Source organism: Propithecus coquereli, unplaced genomic scaffold, assembly GCF_000956105.1.
Source record: "Propithecus coquereli isolate 6110/MARCELLA unplaced genomic scaffold, Pcoq_1.0 Scaffold120, whole genome shotgun sequence".
NCBI lineage: Eukaryota > Metazoa > Chordata > Mammalia > Primates > Indriidae > Propithecus > Propithecus coquereli.
The window spans coordinates 7,058,960-7,071,114 of NW_012136081.1; the positions used below are offsets into that span (position 1 = coordinate 7,058,960).

General features: G+C 60.7%; 2 protein-coding genes across 3 annotated transcripts in view; one reads left to right on the top strand and one right to left on the bottom strand.

Annotated features, from left to right (window-relative positions):
• Nucleotides 1-2,160: 2,160 nt before the first annotated feature.
• Nucleotides 2,161-6,449, top strand: YIF1A (Yip1 interacting factor homolog A (S. cerevisiae)). Of its 2 annotated transcripts, XM_012665522.1 has the most exons (8): nucleotides 2,161-2,376; nucleotides 3,083-3,294; nucleotides 3,446-3,550; nucleotides 3,676-3,754; nucleotides 5,251-5,308; nucleotides 5,475-5,630; nucleotides 6,059-6,152; nucleotides 6,247-6,449. In XM_012665522.1, the coding sequence occupies exons 1-8, from the start codon at nucleotides 2,346-2,348 to the stop codon at nucleotides 6,391-6,393; spliced, it is 882 nt and encodes a 293-aa protein (XP_012520976.1). In that variant the 5' UTR covers nucleotides 2,161-2,345; the 3' UTR covers nucleotides 6,394-6,449. The 2 variants fall into 2 exon arrangements, with proteins under 2 accessions (XP_012520976.1, XP_012520975.1); XM_012665521.1 differs by having other exon boundaries at nucleotides 6,059-6,449.
• Nucleotides 6,450-6,803: 354 nt separating this feature from the next.
• The window catches only part of CNIH2 (cornichon family AMPA receptor auxiliary protein 2), a 5,846-nt gene continuing 494 nt past the window's right edge, over nucleotides 6,804-12,155 (bottom strand). The window contains exons 2-6 of the mRNA XM_012664920.1: nucleotides 8,638-8,767; nucleotides 8,207-8,254; nucleotides 7,850-7,962; nucleotides 7,616-7,759; nucleotides 6,804-7,437 (exon numbers count right to left, since the gene is read on the bottom strand). Coding sequence (XP_012520374.1) covers nucleotides 7,410-7,437; nucleotides 7,616-7,759; nucleotides 7,850-7,962; nucleotides 8,207-8,254; nucleotides 8,638-8,767 — 463 coding nt within the window. The 3' untranslated portion in view covers nucleotides 6,804-7,409. The remainder of the gene's footprint in view (nucleotides 7,438-7,615; nucleotides 7,760-7,849; nucleotides 7,963-8,206; nucleotides 8,255-8,637; nucleotides 8,768-12,155) is intronic.

Consider the following 12,155-nt stretch of genomic DNA (forward strand, 5'->3'; position numbering starts at 1 on the left):
GGGAACAGGAGTCCCGACTGGGCGGCCGGACTCCCGGGTTCTCCGGCCGCCGCGCTCGCGACCTTGGGCTGGTCTTGCTCCCTGGAGCCCGAGTTTCCCCGGTGAAGCAAGGAGGGTGAATCTGCAAGGTGGGTGGGCGCCCGCGGGGTCCCATATCTAAGGAGTAGGCCCAGAGCTGAGCCCGCCCAGTCCCCACCCCTAAAGCCTCTCTAGCTGGGGAAGAGGGCAGTGACAGCACAGAAAGCCGTCATGACTCTCGTTGGCTGGGCAGAGGCGCTGGGCTCCTCTTAGGGCAGGCAGGCTGGAGGCCAGCACGCCGGGGACCCCAGATGCGTGACCTTGGGCCGGCACGCTCCACTACCAACCTGTTTTCCCATCTGAGGAATGGGATAGATAGGTTTTGGATTCAATTCACAAGCATTCATCACGCCGTGCAGGGGAGTGGGATCTGTCCTGCCTGAGATGACCCTTCCCAGGTACACAAGGCCCCAGTGTTGCTCCCTGGCCCTCAGGGCCCCTCAGATCTTCACACCTGGGCTAGAGGCTGGGCCTTGCCCCAAGCTGGACAGTCAGTGGGTGGAACATAAGGGGCTGCAATGTTGGATGGGTTCATTTGTGTTGTGTGTGTGTGTCTGGGCAAAGGGCAACTCAAACACCATTCAGTTAAGCACATTTACCCATTTGAAGGAGAGGTAACTGAGAGGTAGAGAAAGGAGTCGACCGGTCCGAGGTCCCATCTGTTTGTTTACCATTTATTTGTTGGACTCAGATGTTCTATGCAAGTACTGTGCTTGGCACCGGGAGGACAAGGGTAGGAGCAGAGGATGATACAGGCGTTCTCCTCATGGAACTTACATCCAGGGCAAATTGGGATAGAACCCAGCTTGTGGCCTCCACCCACCCCGCCACTCCCCCCAAGGTCAGGCCTCTGTTCCTTTTGTCCCTCCAAGAGGCAGAGCTAAACTGACTCTTAAAGGATAACTGGGCTTTGGACAAGTGGATAGGAGGGTGAAGAGCTTCCCAGGGGTGGGGGCCTCTGGGCAAAGGCACTGCGATTGGACCACATGGGCTGAGTTTGGAAAGCATTCAGGTCACCTGGTGTAACTGGACACTAGGTAATTAGAGGCAGGTCGCAGAGGACCCGATTGTGCTCTCTGGAAAGCGGTGGCTGAAGGTCTGTGAGAGCGAGGCCCCTGAAGACTGTCTCCAGGGAGGGTGGGAGAACCTGGGTGGAGAGAAATGGACCCCCAGAACTGCCAGTGAGGCTTGGGAGCCTCATTTCGAGAAGACCACAGGACCCGCGATGACTCAGGAGTTTTGGCTGCAGCTTCAGAAAACGGATCAGCACACCTCCGCTCCCAAATGGGCAGGACCATGGGAGAGTCGATGGGACAGGCCCTGCCCACCTATACCACCCAATCTCTGGGACTTCGAATCTTCTGGGCCTTAGTTTTTCAGTGTGCGCGCGCGCGTGCGTGTGTGTGCGCGCGTGTGTGTGCGCTCGCGGAGGAGCGTGTGGATCGAGACCCCAGGCCCTCGCAGCAGCAAGCCCCCAGGGGTCTCCAGGACTGAGGCAGAGGCAGGAGCGCGTTTTCAGCACCGGACGACGGACAGCACCGCGCGGAAAGGAGGAGTGGGAGGCGGGAGGAGGAGGAGTCAGCATCCCGGGGCTTGCCTGGCCGCGCTGTCGCCGCCCCGCCGGGCCTCCCACCAGGACTGGGCTGCTGGGCTCCGCTTCGGGATTGGGAGAAGTGTGGGGGATTGGGGAGGAAAGCGAGCGCAGAGAGGGGGCGGCACGGCCCCGAGGACAGGGCTTGGTCAGAGCCCGGCCGCCCCATTCGCTCCCGGAGCACATCCCACGAGTGAAACTTCGTTCCCGGACGCCCGCCACGGGTCTCCTCGCGCGTCTCCTGCTGTAGTCGTGGCAGGGTGCGCCAAGTGCCCCATCGCGCAGTCGCGGAAATAATTCTCAACACCCTCCAGCCTTACCCCATCTATTGGCTGCTCCCACCGCGAACTAGCAAGCCCCTTATCCAATCCGAGAGCGCCTCGAATTGCTCCGCCTACCCCTCGCCCGGATGTTGACTGCAGCCGAATCCGCTTTGGCGAGAGCGCATCAGTAACCAATGGAGAGAGGAGAGGGGCGAGCCTGCGCTGCCCAAGAGCCAATGGCAGGCGGTGGAGGATGACGCTGTGGACATGGCGGCTGCAGTCCACCGTCCAGGGGACGTGTCGGGTCGCCGAGTTACTTCAGTGGGTGCCCCGGGAGCGGAGCAGCTTCCTTATTAGTATTCGTACCCACCAGGCGGCGCAGCGGGCCCTCGGGGAGAGCGAGCGTCGCGGCCATGGCTTATCACTCGGGCTACGGCGCCCACGGTGCGTGGGGTGCGGGGCGGGCGGAGCGCGGCTGGGCCCTCCGGAGAGTCGGCGGCGCGGTCCGCTCTCCCTGAGGGACAGTGGCGCTGAGGGAGCGACCGCTGCCCAGGGCGGGGTGTCACTCGGGCCCCTGCCCCGTGAGACTCTGCAGCGCGTCCCGGACTTCGCTCTCTCGCCCTAGTCCGGAGATCGGGCAGTGATGGTACAGCTGGGATCCCTATGCCCGAGCCGGGCACGAACGGGGTTCGCCTCCGGAACTTCCTTTTTCCGTCGGACCCTAGTGGAGTCCCTGACCACTATCCAGGGCCTCCTATGAGCCACCTGTCGCTTTTCTCATCTTTGTTCATGCAAGGGTGCCCTCCCAATTATCTTCTCCATTTGGCAAACTTGTACTCACTCTCCTCAGCTCAGTTCAGAGATCACTTCCCTTGAGAGGCCCCCAGAAACCCCAGGTGGGCAACCAATTCTAGGCGCTGCCTCAGCTCTTCCTTTGCCTACACTTACCAAAGGATTTCTCGCAAAGACCCCTCATCAAAGTTCTTTCTGAATTAGCTACCCTCCACCCAGCCTGGGTTTCCCTCACTGATTGCTTGACGTCTCCAGGACCCATACAGGGCCGCCCAGCTAGGGAAAGGGCTGTGGTTTGGTATTCCTGTATGGTATGCTTGGTATCCTGTCACCTACTCTGATACTTCCAAACCCGCAGGCTCCAAGCACAGGGCCCGGGCAGCTCCGGACCCCCCTCCCCTCTTCGATGACACAAGCGGTGGTTATTCCAGCCAGCCCGGGGGATACCCAGCCCCAGCAGCAGACGTGGCCTTCAATGTCAACCACTTGCTTGGGGACCCAATGGCCAATGTGGCTATGGCCTATGGCAGCTCCATCGCATCCCATGGGAAGGACATGGTGCACAAGGAGGTGTGGCTTGCCCCCAGGGCAAGGGTGGCAGAATTCTTGGCTAGGGCTGGGGCATCATGGGATTCTGCCCAATTCCTCAGGGAAGGAGCACACAGGAGCACCCTGAGGCTCCAGGTGCGGCTTGCCCACAGCCTCCTCTCTCCCCTCCCAGCTGCACCGTTTTGTGTCTGTGAACAAACTCAAGTATTTTTTTGCTGTGGACACAGCCTATGTGGCCAAGAAGCTAGGGCTCCTGGTCTTCCCCTACACACACCAGGTGAGCTTCCTACCAGGTGAGCTGGGGGGCCTCCCTCATCCTGCTCCAGAGCCTGGCTTCCAGACCTCAAACCCCTTCTCTCCTGTTCTCTCATCTTCTGACCTGGCCGCTGCTGCCACTGCCAGAACTGGGAAGTGCAGTACAGCCGTGATGTGCCTCTGCCTCCTCGGCAAGACCTCAACGCCCCTGACCTCTATATCCCCAGTGAGTCTCTGACTTGGGCTGCAGGATGCGGGGGGACTTGTGCCTTGAGGGACGAATGAGAAGAGAGGGGCTCAATTATTCAGCATCCGCTCTTGGTGCTTTTCGTGTGTGGCAGTTAGTTGCTAGACACCAGTTAGGTGGTGCGGGGTGACCAGTAAGGATCTTCCTGAATGTGCCTTCGGTGTCCCCAGGACACCCTTTTGAGACCTTCCTGCCTCTTGACTTGCACCATATCCTTCCTCAGCCAGGAGCCCTGGGTTTAGACTTGTCTCTGCAACTTCCAGCTATGGGACTTTACGTTGGTTACTTGCGCTCTTTAGTAAAGCAGGAATAATAACTGTCCCTACCTCAGAGGGTTGCTGTAGAGATTTAGTGAGGTGATGTTTGCTTAGCATAGCACCTGGCACATCCAAGCACGTAGGAAACATTAGCAGTTATTATCGTTATTACTTGTCTTCCAAGGTCTGCTCCACCATCCCCTCCTCCAGGAAGCCTTTCCTGACTCCCTGAGCAAGTATTGGCTGCTTTACGGGTTCCCACACCGCCTGTCCACATGGGCTGTGGCTGGCCCACTCTGCAGCTGCCTCCTCTGTCCTGTCGGCTGTGCAGGGCGAGGCCCATAGTGGGTACTCAGGAGGGGCTTAGCGTGTCAGGGACCAGCCCTCAGAGGAGCCCCAGTGAAGGCAGCTATCCCAGAATCCTGGCAGGACAAAGGTTCTTCCGTCCTTCATCCCATGTGTCCCTTGTAGCCACTGTGTAAGGCTGGTATCCCTATTTGACATGTTGAAGCCAAGGCTCAGAGGGGACTTGCAGATCTTTGAGGCCACACAGCTTATAGGTGGTAGAGGTGGTTTCCTAACTCGACACTGTGCCCTCTGGTGGTCACATCAGTTCTAGCGCTTCAAGGCAGGAAGAGGACAGGACTGATGAGCTAAAACTGCTGCTGAAGCCTGGCTCCCACTGGTCCTGGGCTTTTGTGAAAACAGCTCAAAGTTAGACTTGGGGTTCTCTGTACCGTCAGGGCAGCCAGAGCTGTAGCCAGTGCCATGGCCAGACTTAGAATTGCTGGCTGAGGTGAGGTCATCTCATGGCCCTGGACACTGGCGACAGCCTGGGTTGTCCACGGAACCTGCATTTTGGTCCTGTAGTCTTACCCGCATCAGTTTAGTCCCTGAGTAAGGTGAGCAGTGGCCTTGGCCTGTGATGTAGTTTCTGAGACGCAGCAGGGAACTGGTGAGCTTCCTAGCACAGGGGTAGGGAAGGAGGTGGCTTGTGGTCCTGGGAGAATGGTCAGGTGACGTTTACACAGGGGAGAGGGCTGATCAGAGAAAGGTACCCAGGCAGGGTGTCGGGGAGCTGAAAGTGGAGGTCAGGCTGTGGAGGGACAGGCCGGGAAGGCATATGGGGAGAAGGTGGGGGTGGTAGTGGCCTTGGATGCCCAGAGAGGGCTCTGGATGAGGAAGTCAGTCTGATGGTGTCTCTCTGGCTCTTGGCAGCGATGGCCTTCATCACCTACGTGCTGCTGGCCGGGATGGCACTGGGCATTCAGAAAAGGTTGGTGCCAACCCCCTCTACTTCCCTCCCCACTTCTCTCCCCCGACGCCGGCTCTTCTCCCCACCTCCCCAGGGGGCCTGTGCCAGGTCCCCTGCTGCCCCCAGTCTCTCACCCTCACCCCTGCCACAGGATGGCTGGCTCTGAACCGCCCCCGCCCCGGCACAGGTTCTCCCCCGAGGTGCTGGGCCTGTGTGCGAGCACAGCACTGGCGTGGGTGGTGATGGAAGTGCTGGCCCTGCTCCTGGGCCTCTACCTGGCCACCGTGCGCAGTGACCTGAGCACCTTCCACCTGCTGGCCTACAGCGGCTACAAATACGTGGGGTGAGCACCTGTGGGCTGGGGAGAGGTGGTCTGGGGAGGAGCCTGTGGCCTTGGGTCTGGACCTGCGTAGCTATAGCCTCAGGCTGTGACCCCCTTGAACCATGACCCTGGACATGTCTCACACCCCGTGGCCTCCAGCCCTGCTCTGTTAGAGGAATCAGCAGGCTCCTGAGGACCTGGGTGCCATGCAGGCGTTTAGGGCTATGTTGAGAGCCACCCTGGGAACACGGGGGAGAGATCGGGGTCTCAGATCCAGGTCCTGGGGCTGAGGCCTGGGCCTTCCAGATCCCTTTTGGGTCTGGGTCCCTGTAGGGACAGATTGGGAGTGGGGTCTAGCTGGGCTCTGGGTCCTGGTGGGCAGGGCCAATCTCAGGCCTGGACCCTGAGGGATCACTAACCCCCTCCTCCCCACGCCCCCCTGCCTCCAGAATGATCCTCAGCGTGCTCACAGGGCTGCTGTTCGGCAGCAACGGCTACTACGTGGTGCTGGCCTGGACTTCTTCTGCGCTCATGTACTTCATCGTGAGTCTGGGGCTGCCCCTCCGTCCCTGCACCTGGAGGCAGAGCTGGGCCCATCTCCCCCTGCTGGCCCAGCGTCAGCTCTCCTTTCTTCCAGGTGCGCTCTCTGCGGACGGCAGCCCTGGGCCCCGACAGCATGGGTCGCTCAGTCCCCGGGCAGCGTCTCCAGCTCTACCTGACTCTGGGGGCTGCAGCCTTCCAACCTCTCATCATATACTGGCTGACCTTCCACCTGGTCCGGTGACCCCTGGCCCCAGATGGCACCGAGTTTTCCACACATTGAAGATTTGATTTCCTTGACTTTGTTTGACCCTTGTTCCTGGGGCCTGCGGGGAGATGCAGACACCTCTGAGGCTTTGCGTTGCCCAGGGGACCGGGCTTGGGGCTGTCTAGGAAGAGGGTGGATGCAGGGACGGCTTCCTGATTTGGTGACCTTGATACTGCCTTGGAAGGCAGATGGAAGGCCTTCAGCAGGCAGCCAGGAAAGTGAGGATGGGAGGGGCAGCTGCCTCTGGTCAATCTGGGAGGGGCCCCAGAGGGTCCCGTGGCTAGTGGGGTCCGACTAGCTGTGCTAAGGACTTTGCTTAGGCCTGTGCCCTATACAGCCCCCTCGCTCCCATCTCTTCTTCAGCCTTTTCAGGAGCAGAACTGGGGCCCATGTGTTTGCAGTAGTTTATTCATATTTTGTCACAAATGGCCGGGGAGGGGGTGCCGGACTCCTCCAGGCAACATAGAAAATAGGTCCAAGAGACAGGGTGGGCTGAGGCTGGGGTCAGTGGAGATGGGGGCTGGAGAAAGAGCCTGGGGGAGGGAGGAGGGCAGACTAGGGTGGGGTTGCCCCCTGCTGAGCCTGCTCATTCTGGGTGTGGGTGCCCCCCACCTGCAGGGGGGGCCTCGGAGCGGGGGTGGAGGGGTTGGCCCAGAATTTCCAGGGTCAAGCTCTGGCCCATGGCAGGGCCCAAGTTTCCCCCAAAATGGACAAGGCCAGAGGTCCCGCCCTTCCAGCACTGAATGCCATGCCAGTGGGCTGGCAGAGGAGCCCCTGCCCCTGTTTAGAGCTCTGCTCAGCCCTGGTCCAAGGGGGAGGGCCCTGAAGGCGGGGGTGGGGGAGTCCCCGCAGCAGCAGTTTGGGGGTTGGAGAGGCTGGGGGCACCAGTGCCCCCTCCTTCCCCAGGACTGAGGCCTCTGCGGCCAAGGGGCAGGGCTGGGGTGCACAGGCGTCCGGTCCGTTCTGGGCTCGCTCCCTGGCCGGCTTCCCCTTTAGAAACTCACCAACGTATAAACCATACTGTGGGAAGACGACACTGTGAGCCAGGTCCCAAGCAAACCCAGCCAGTGGCCGCCCACCCAGTCACAGCCTGGGTTGCCCTCAGTCCTCAAGGGCAAAGGGCAAGAACAAGGGATTGGAAACATGACACCTGTAATGTCCCTTCCCTGAGTTCTGACTGCAGTGGGTGGGGCCTCACCTGTACAGGTAATAGAAGAAGGAGAGCAGGTAGAAGGCGAGTTTGCACCAGGACTCCTTCTGGCAGTAGTTGAGGATGTCAGCATTCATGATGGAGACCGCATCATACATGACCTCAGAGCCGTCTGCAGGACGGTGGAAGTACCTGGGCAGAGAGGGGTCTGAGTGCCCACTGCCCGGGCTCCCACCCCAGCCCGCCCCTGCTCCCTGCCGCAGCCTCCCAAGCCTCCCTCACCTCCAGAGGTGGTAGAAGAGGAGGGGGATGTTGAGGCCCAGGGTCACCCACTCCGCTGCACACAGAAACATCAGACAGAAGAGGCCGTGGATGGAGTATTCTGGGACCACCAGCTGGGGGAGCGAGGGGGAGAGGTCAGTGGCCTGGTGCCAAGACAGACCCAAGCTTCAAGGGCACAGAGGGGCGCTGGGATTTGGGAGGTGCCTGCCCACCATGACCTCTGGGGACTAAAAGGCCCCTGGCCTCCCACTCCCTCCAAATGGCTGAGTGGATCAAACAGGCCCAGAGAGGAGCAAGGCCTGGCTCTGGGCCACAGGGAGTGGGGGCAGCGCGCCCGCCCCCAGCTCGGACACTGACCTTCCGCAGGAGGCAGCAGATGCGTTCGATGTTTTTTAAACGCTCGCGCTGTAGGGGAAGGAAAAGGCCGCGATGGGGGAGGCGCAGGAGCGGGCACTGGGGTGCCCCCTCCGCCCTGCATGTGGCCGCCAGGGGGCGCCAGAGGAGTCTCTGCGGCAAGGAAGCAGCCGCGCCGTCCCCATGGCGACCGTCACCATGGAGGGGGCCTTCACCCGCGTCTCCACGACAACGGCCCAGAGCCTGGCAACGATTGCCCCGCGAGGAGGAACCGGAGCCCTGAGCCCGAGCCAGGTGTTGCTGGGGGCGGGGACAGAGAGGAAGGGGCACGGCCACCGCCCCCCGCACCGCGCTCCCCTTCCCGTGCGCCCCCGCCCCCCAGATGGAAAGACAGACGGACGAACACACCTCGGCACAGCACATGTATCACTTACTGCCCGCGCTGGGTTCCCCTGGTCGATGGGGTTCTTGAAGTCGGTCCGCAGCTCGTCAAAGGCTATGATCTGGGGGAAGGGCGTGTGCCCGTCAGGGTTGGGGTAGCAGCTGTGGCCTCCGCGACCTGTCCTTGCGTAGGACAGGAAGTTATACAAGGGGACCAAGCCAGATGGGGACTGTTGCAAAGGTGGAGAAACTGAGGCCCAAGGAGGGGCAGGGCCTGGTCACACAACAGACTACAATGGAACCCTAGCGTCCTGATCCTAAAGCAGGGCCATGTCCAGGGCGCACCCTTCCAAAACATCCAAAGACCGGGCCGCCTCGGCCCTGTGCACAGCGGATGTGCCAGCCCCTGCCTGGGAGGAACCTGGGCTTGGGGGCAGGAGAACTCCAAGCTACATTCCAGGTGATCAAGACTGGGGGTACAGGGGGGACCCAGGGTGGGCACTGAGCCCTGTGTGCGGGTGATGGGGCTCAGGCTCGATTCCTAGTAGGCGTTTGTCTCGTGAACAATGGAGAAGAGCAGTCCAAGCAGCAGAAACAGCAGCTACAGAGGCACGGAGAGTTGAAAGAACAAGGAACATTCAGGAAGCTGTGGGGTTCCTGGGGCTAGAGTGAGTGAGGATTGCGGGAAGAAAGGCGGGAATGGGGAGAGATGGTGCAGCGGTCAGCAGAGCCAGACACGGGTGCCCTGTGTTTGGACTTTAACACAAAAATAATGGGGAGCCACTGACGGCAGAAAGCAGCAGAGCGGGGCGGTCAGGCTGATGTCTCAGGACTTGCAGGGCAGGAGGTAGGAGCTGGCGAAGGGTCCTGGCCGAGACATCCACAGTGCTTCCGCTCTGCCTGCAGGCTTTCTGTTTATTAACTCATTTAATGCTTGAGACAACCTAATGACATAGGCACTAGTACTATTTTCATTTCTGTTTTGCAGATGAGGAACCTGAGACAGAGGTTAAGTGATTTGCCCAAGGCCACACAGCTAGTTGGTGGTTAGCCAGCATGCTCTCCCAGTCTGACTCCAGGTTAAAATTCCTAACCACTTTGTCCTAGACCAGCGGGGCCTGCCGGAGTGTCAGGGAGGGAGCCGGGGTCTGACTCCAGAGGGCTCCAGCAGAGGTGAGGTGAAGGCAGAGGGGCCCAAGGGGCCTTCGGGTGCTGGGACGTCTGGTGGATGGCAGTGTCCTCACAGGTGGGGAACTGTCGAGGGGAGCAGGTGTTTGAGAGGATGATGGGAGGAATCTAGGGGAGCCGGCAGGTGACTTGCGGGAGGTGGGCTGGCAGAGGGGCCTGCTGGGGTCCCCCCCAGCTCCAGCCCTAGGAGGAGGCAGCAGGCCCACCACCCCCAAGCATCCCAGACCCCAGACAGCTCAGAGGGAAAGAACATGGGCTTCCTGGAGGGAGCTGGGACCATCTGGAACCCCCTCGGCTCGCCATTGACTCTGGGCAGCCGCCTGCCTGACAGGCTCGGCAACAGGGTCCAGCAGGGAGAGGAAGGGTGCCGTCTGTCTGCCCCAGAGCTGGCACCACCAGCAGGTGGCGAGTGTCGCGCCTCCCACCCCCCCAGGCTGCCTGGCGCTGACTCAGCCCCCTGGAACAAACAATCCCCCACGGTGACAGCTGACACGCGTCACTCACCACCAGGGTTGCCTAGCAACCATTGGGGCCTGGGCTCAGGGTCTGGAGTGGGATCTGGGGTCCTGCCCTGGAAGATTCTAGTTCTTATCAGCTTTGGATTGAGGACCACACCTCCTATCCCCTAGGAGGCCTCACTCTGGGCACTTTACCAATGAGGAGACAGACTGAGGACAAAGGACTTACTAAGAGCACCCAGCTAAATGGCTGTGCAAACATAGGGCCTCCCGTGTAGTAGGTGTCAATAAATATCTGTTGAGTGGACAGAGGCCTCACTCAAAGCTTGGGCCTTTTCCCCCAGCCTGGGCGCTCCACAAGGGCAAAGTCTGAGTCTTACTCATCCTTGACTCCCTCAAAGCCACCCAGCGCCTGGTCCTCAAGAAGCATCAGTGAGAGTGCGCTGGCTGCCAACTGCTCTGAGAACCCCCTGAGGTCAAGGACCCCCATAGGGGCTGTGGGAGGCCCCTGGCTGGGGAGAGGCCGAAAAGGGGCTTCTTGAATTCCAGGATCCTTTCTCCTGGGAGCCATTTAGCTCTGTTTCCCAGCCTGTGGTCCCCAATTCCCTCCTGTCCCTACCCCCCAGGATTGTCCAATGCCCTGGGGATGGGACAGGAGGCTTGGAGAAATTAAGATGGGCCCAGGGCATGGAGGGAGGGTAAGAGAAACAGTGGGGGGAAGGGAGGAAGAAAAAGCAACTGAGAGGCCCAGAGAGAGGAGCAAGGCCAGGGTGCGACAGGGCTGGAGCTGTGGGGTGTGTGGGGTGCCTGTGGGGCTCACTCCTTACGTAGGAGGGGTGCAGTGAGAGTGTATGACTCCTGATGTCCGAGAGACAGGCAGCAGGGACGGCAAAGGGAGTGAGGGAGAACCATGGAGCCGGCAGCAGGTCCCAGGAAGAGAGAGGAAATGGGGAGACCAGGAAAGAGGCAGGTGAGGTGCTGGAAGCGGGGACAGGGGAATGGGAGAGAGACTAGAGAGGGTAAGAGGACCCCCGGCAAAGGGGGTGACAGCCAGGGAGGTGTGGACCAGCCAGGGCTGAGCTGGGCAGGCTGCTACAGAGACAGAGGCCTGGAGGGCAGTGGGTGGGGGGAGGTGGGAGGGCAGTAAAGGGGGCCAGGGCCCCCAGTAATGAACTGGAGGCTGGTTGCTAGCTCTGGAGTGAGGGGAAGGGAGCCAGGCAGAGGAGGCTCTTGAGGAGGGGGAGCCTCTGGGGATGCGAATTGGTCTGATGTGGAGAGAAATGGACATTTTAAGAGGCAGGTGTGAGGCTGGGCCAGGTTGGGGGACAGACCGAGGGGGATGCCAGACAAAGGGGAAAGTGCAGCCAGAACAGGAGGGAAGCTGGAAAGTCGGGAGCAAACCTGGGGGGCTGGAAGCCCAGGCAAGAGGGGTAGGGAGACAAAGTGAGCCTGGGGGGTAGGTCTCTGGGGGCTGCTTGATCAGGGAGGGGGCTGGGAAGGGAAAGGGTTAATGGGCTCTGAGATACGTGGGTCCTGTAAACAGATGCAGTTGCCATAGCAACTGGCTCCATCTCTGGGCTGGAAAAACCCACAAAGGGGGGGGGCAGCAGACAGACAAACTGCCCCACAGACAAACGGGGGCGGCTGGATGGGGGGGTACTGAGAAGGTAAAGGCACAAAAATTCCAGAATTTGTCTCCCACCCCAGGCTGGATGGGGCAGAGGAGGGGGTCAGGGGCCGACTGACACACACACAGGCAGGCGGGGGCGGCGGAGGAAGGGGGGCCCGGGAAGGAAGCCGACTATGGGGGGTGCTAATGGGGGCGAACAGATGCCCACCGCGGAGGATAGCGGAGTGGAGGCTCCAAGTTTCCCCGGGGCGCTGAGCCCACCGTCCCAGCCCCCTCCCGCTCCGTGCGCCCCCTG

Excerpts from the sequence above, each read along its gene's own strand:
- YIF1A (XM_012665521.1), top strand. The coding sequence starts at position 2,346 with ATGGCTTATCACTCGGGCTACGGCGCCCACG. Across the intron at positions 3,295-3,445 it reads AGGACATGGTGCACAAGGAG|CTGCACCGTTTTGTGTCTGT; the intron begins GTGTGGCTTGCC and ends CTCCCCTCCCAG. Across the intron at positions 3,551-3,675 it reads TCTTCCCCTACACACACCAG|AACTGGGAAGTGCAGTACAG; the intron begins GTGAGCTTCCTA and ends TGCCACTGCCAG.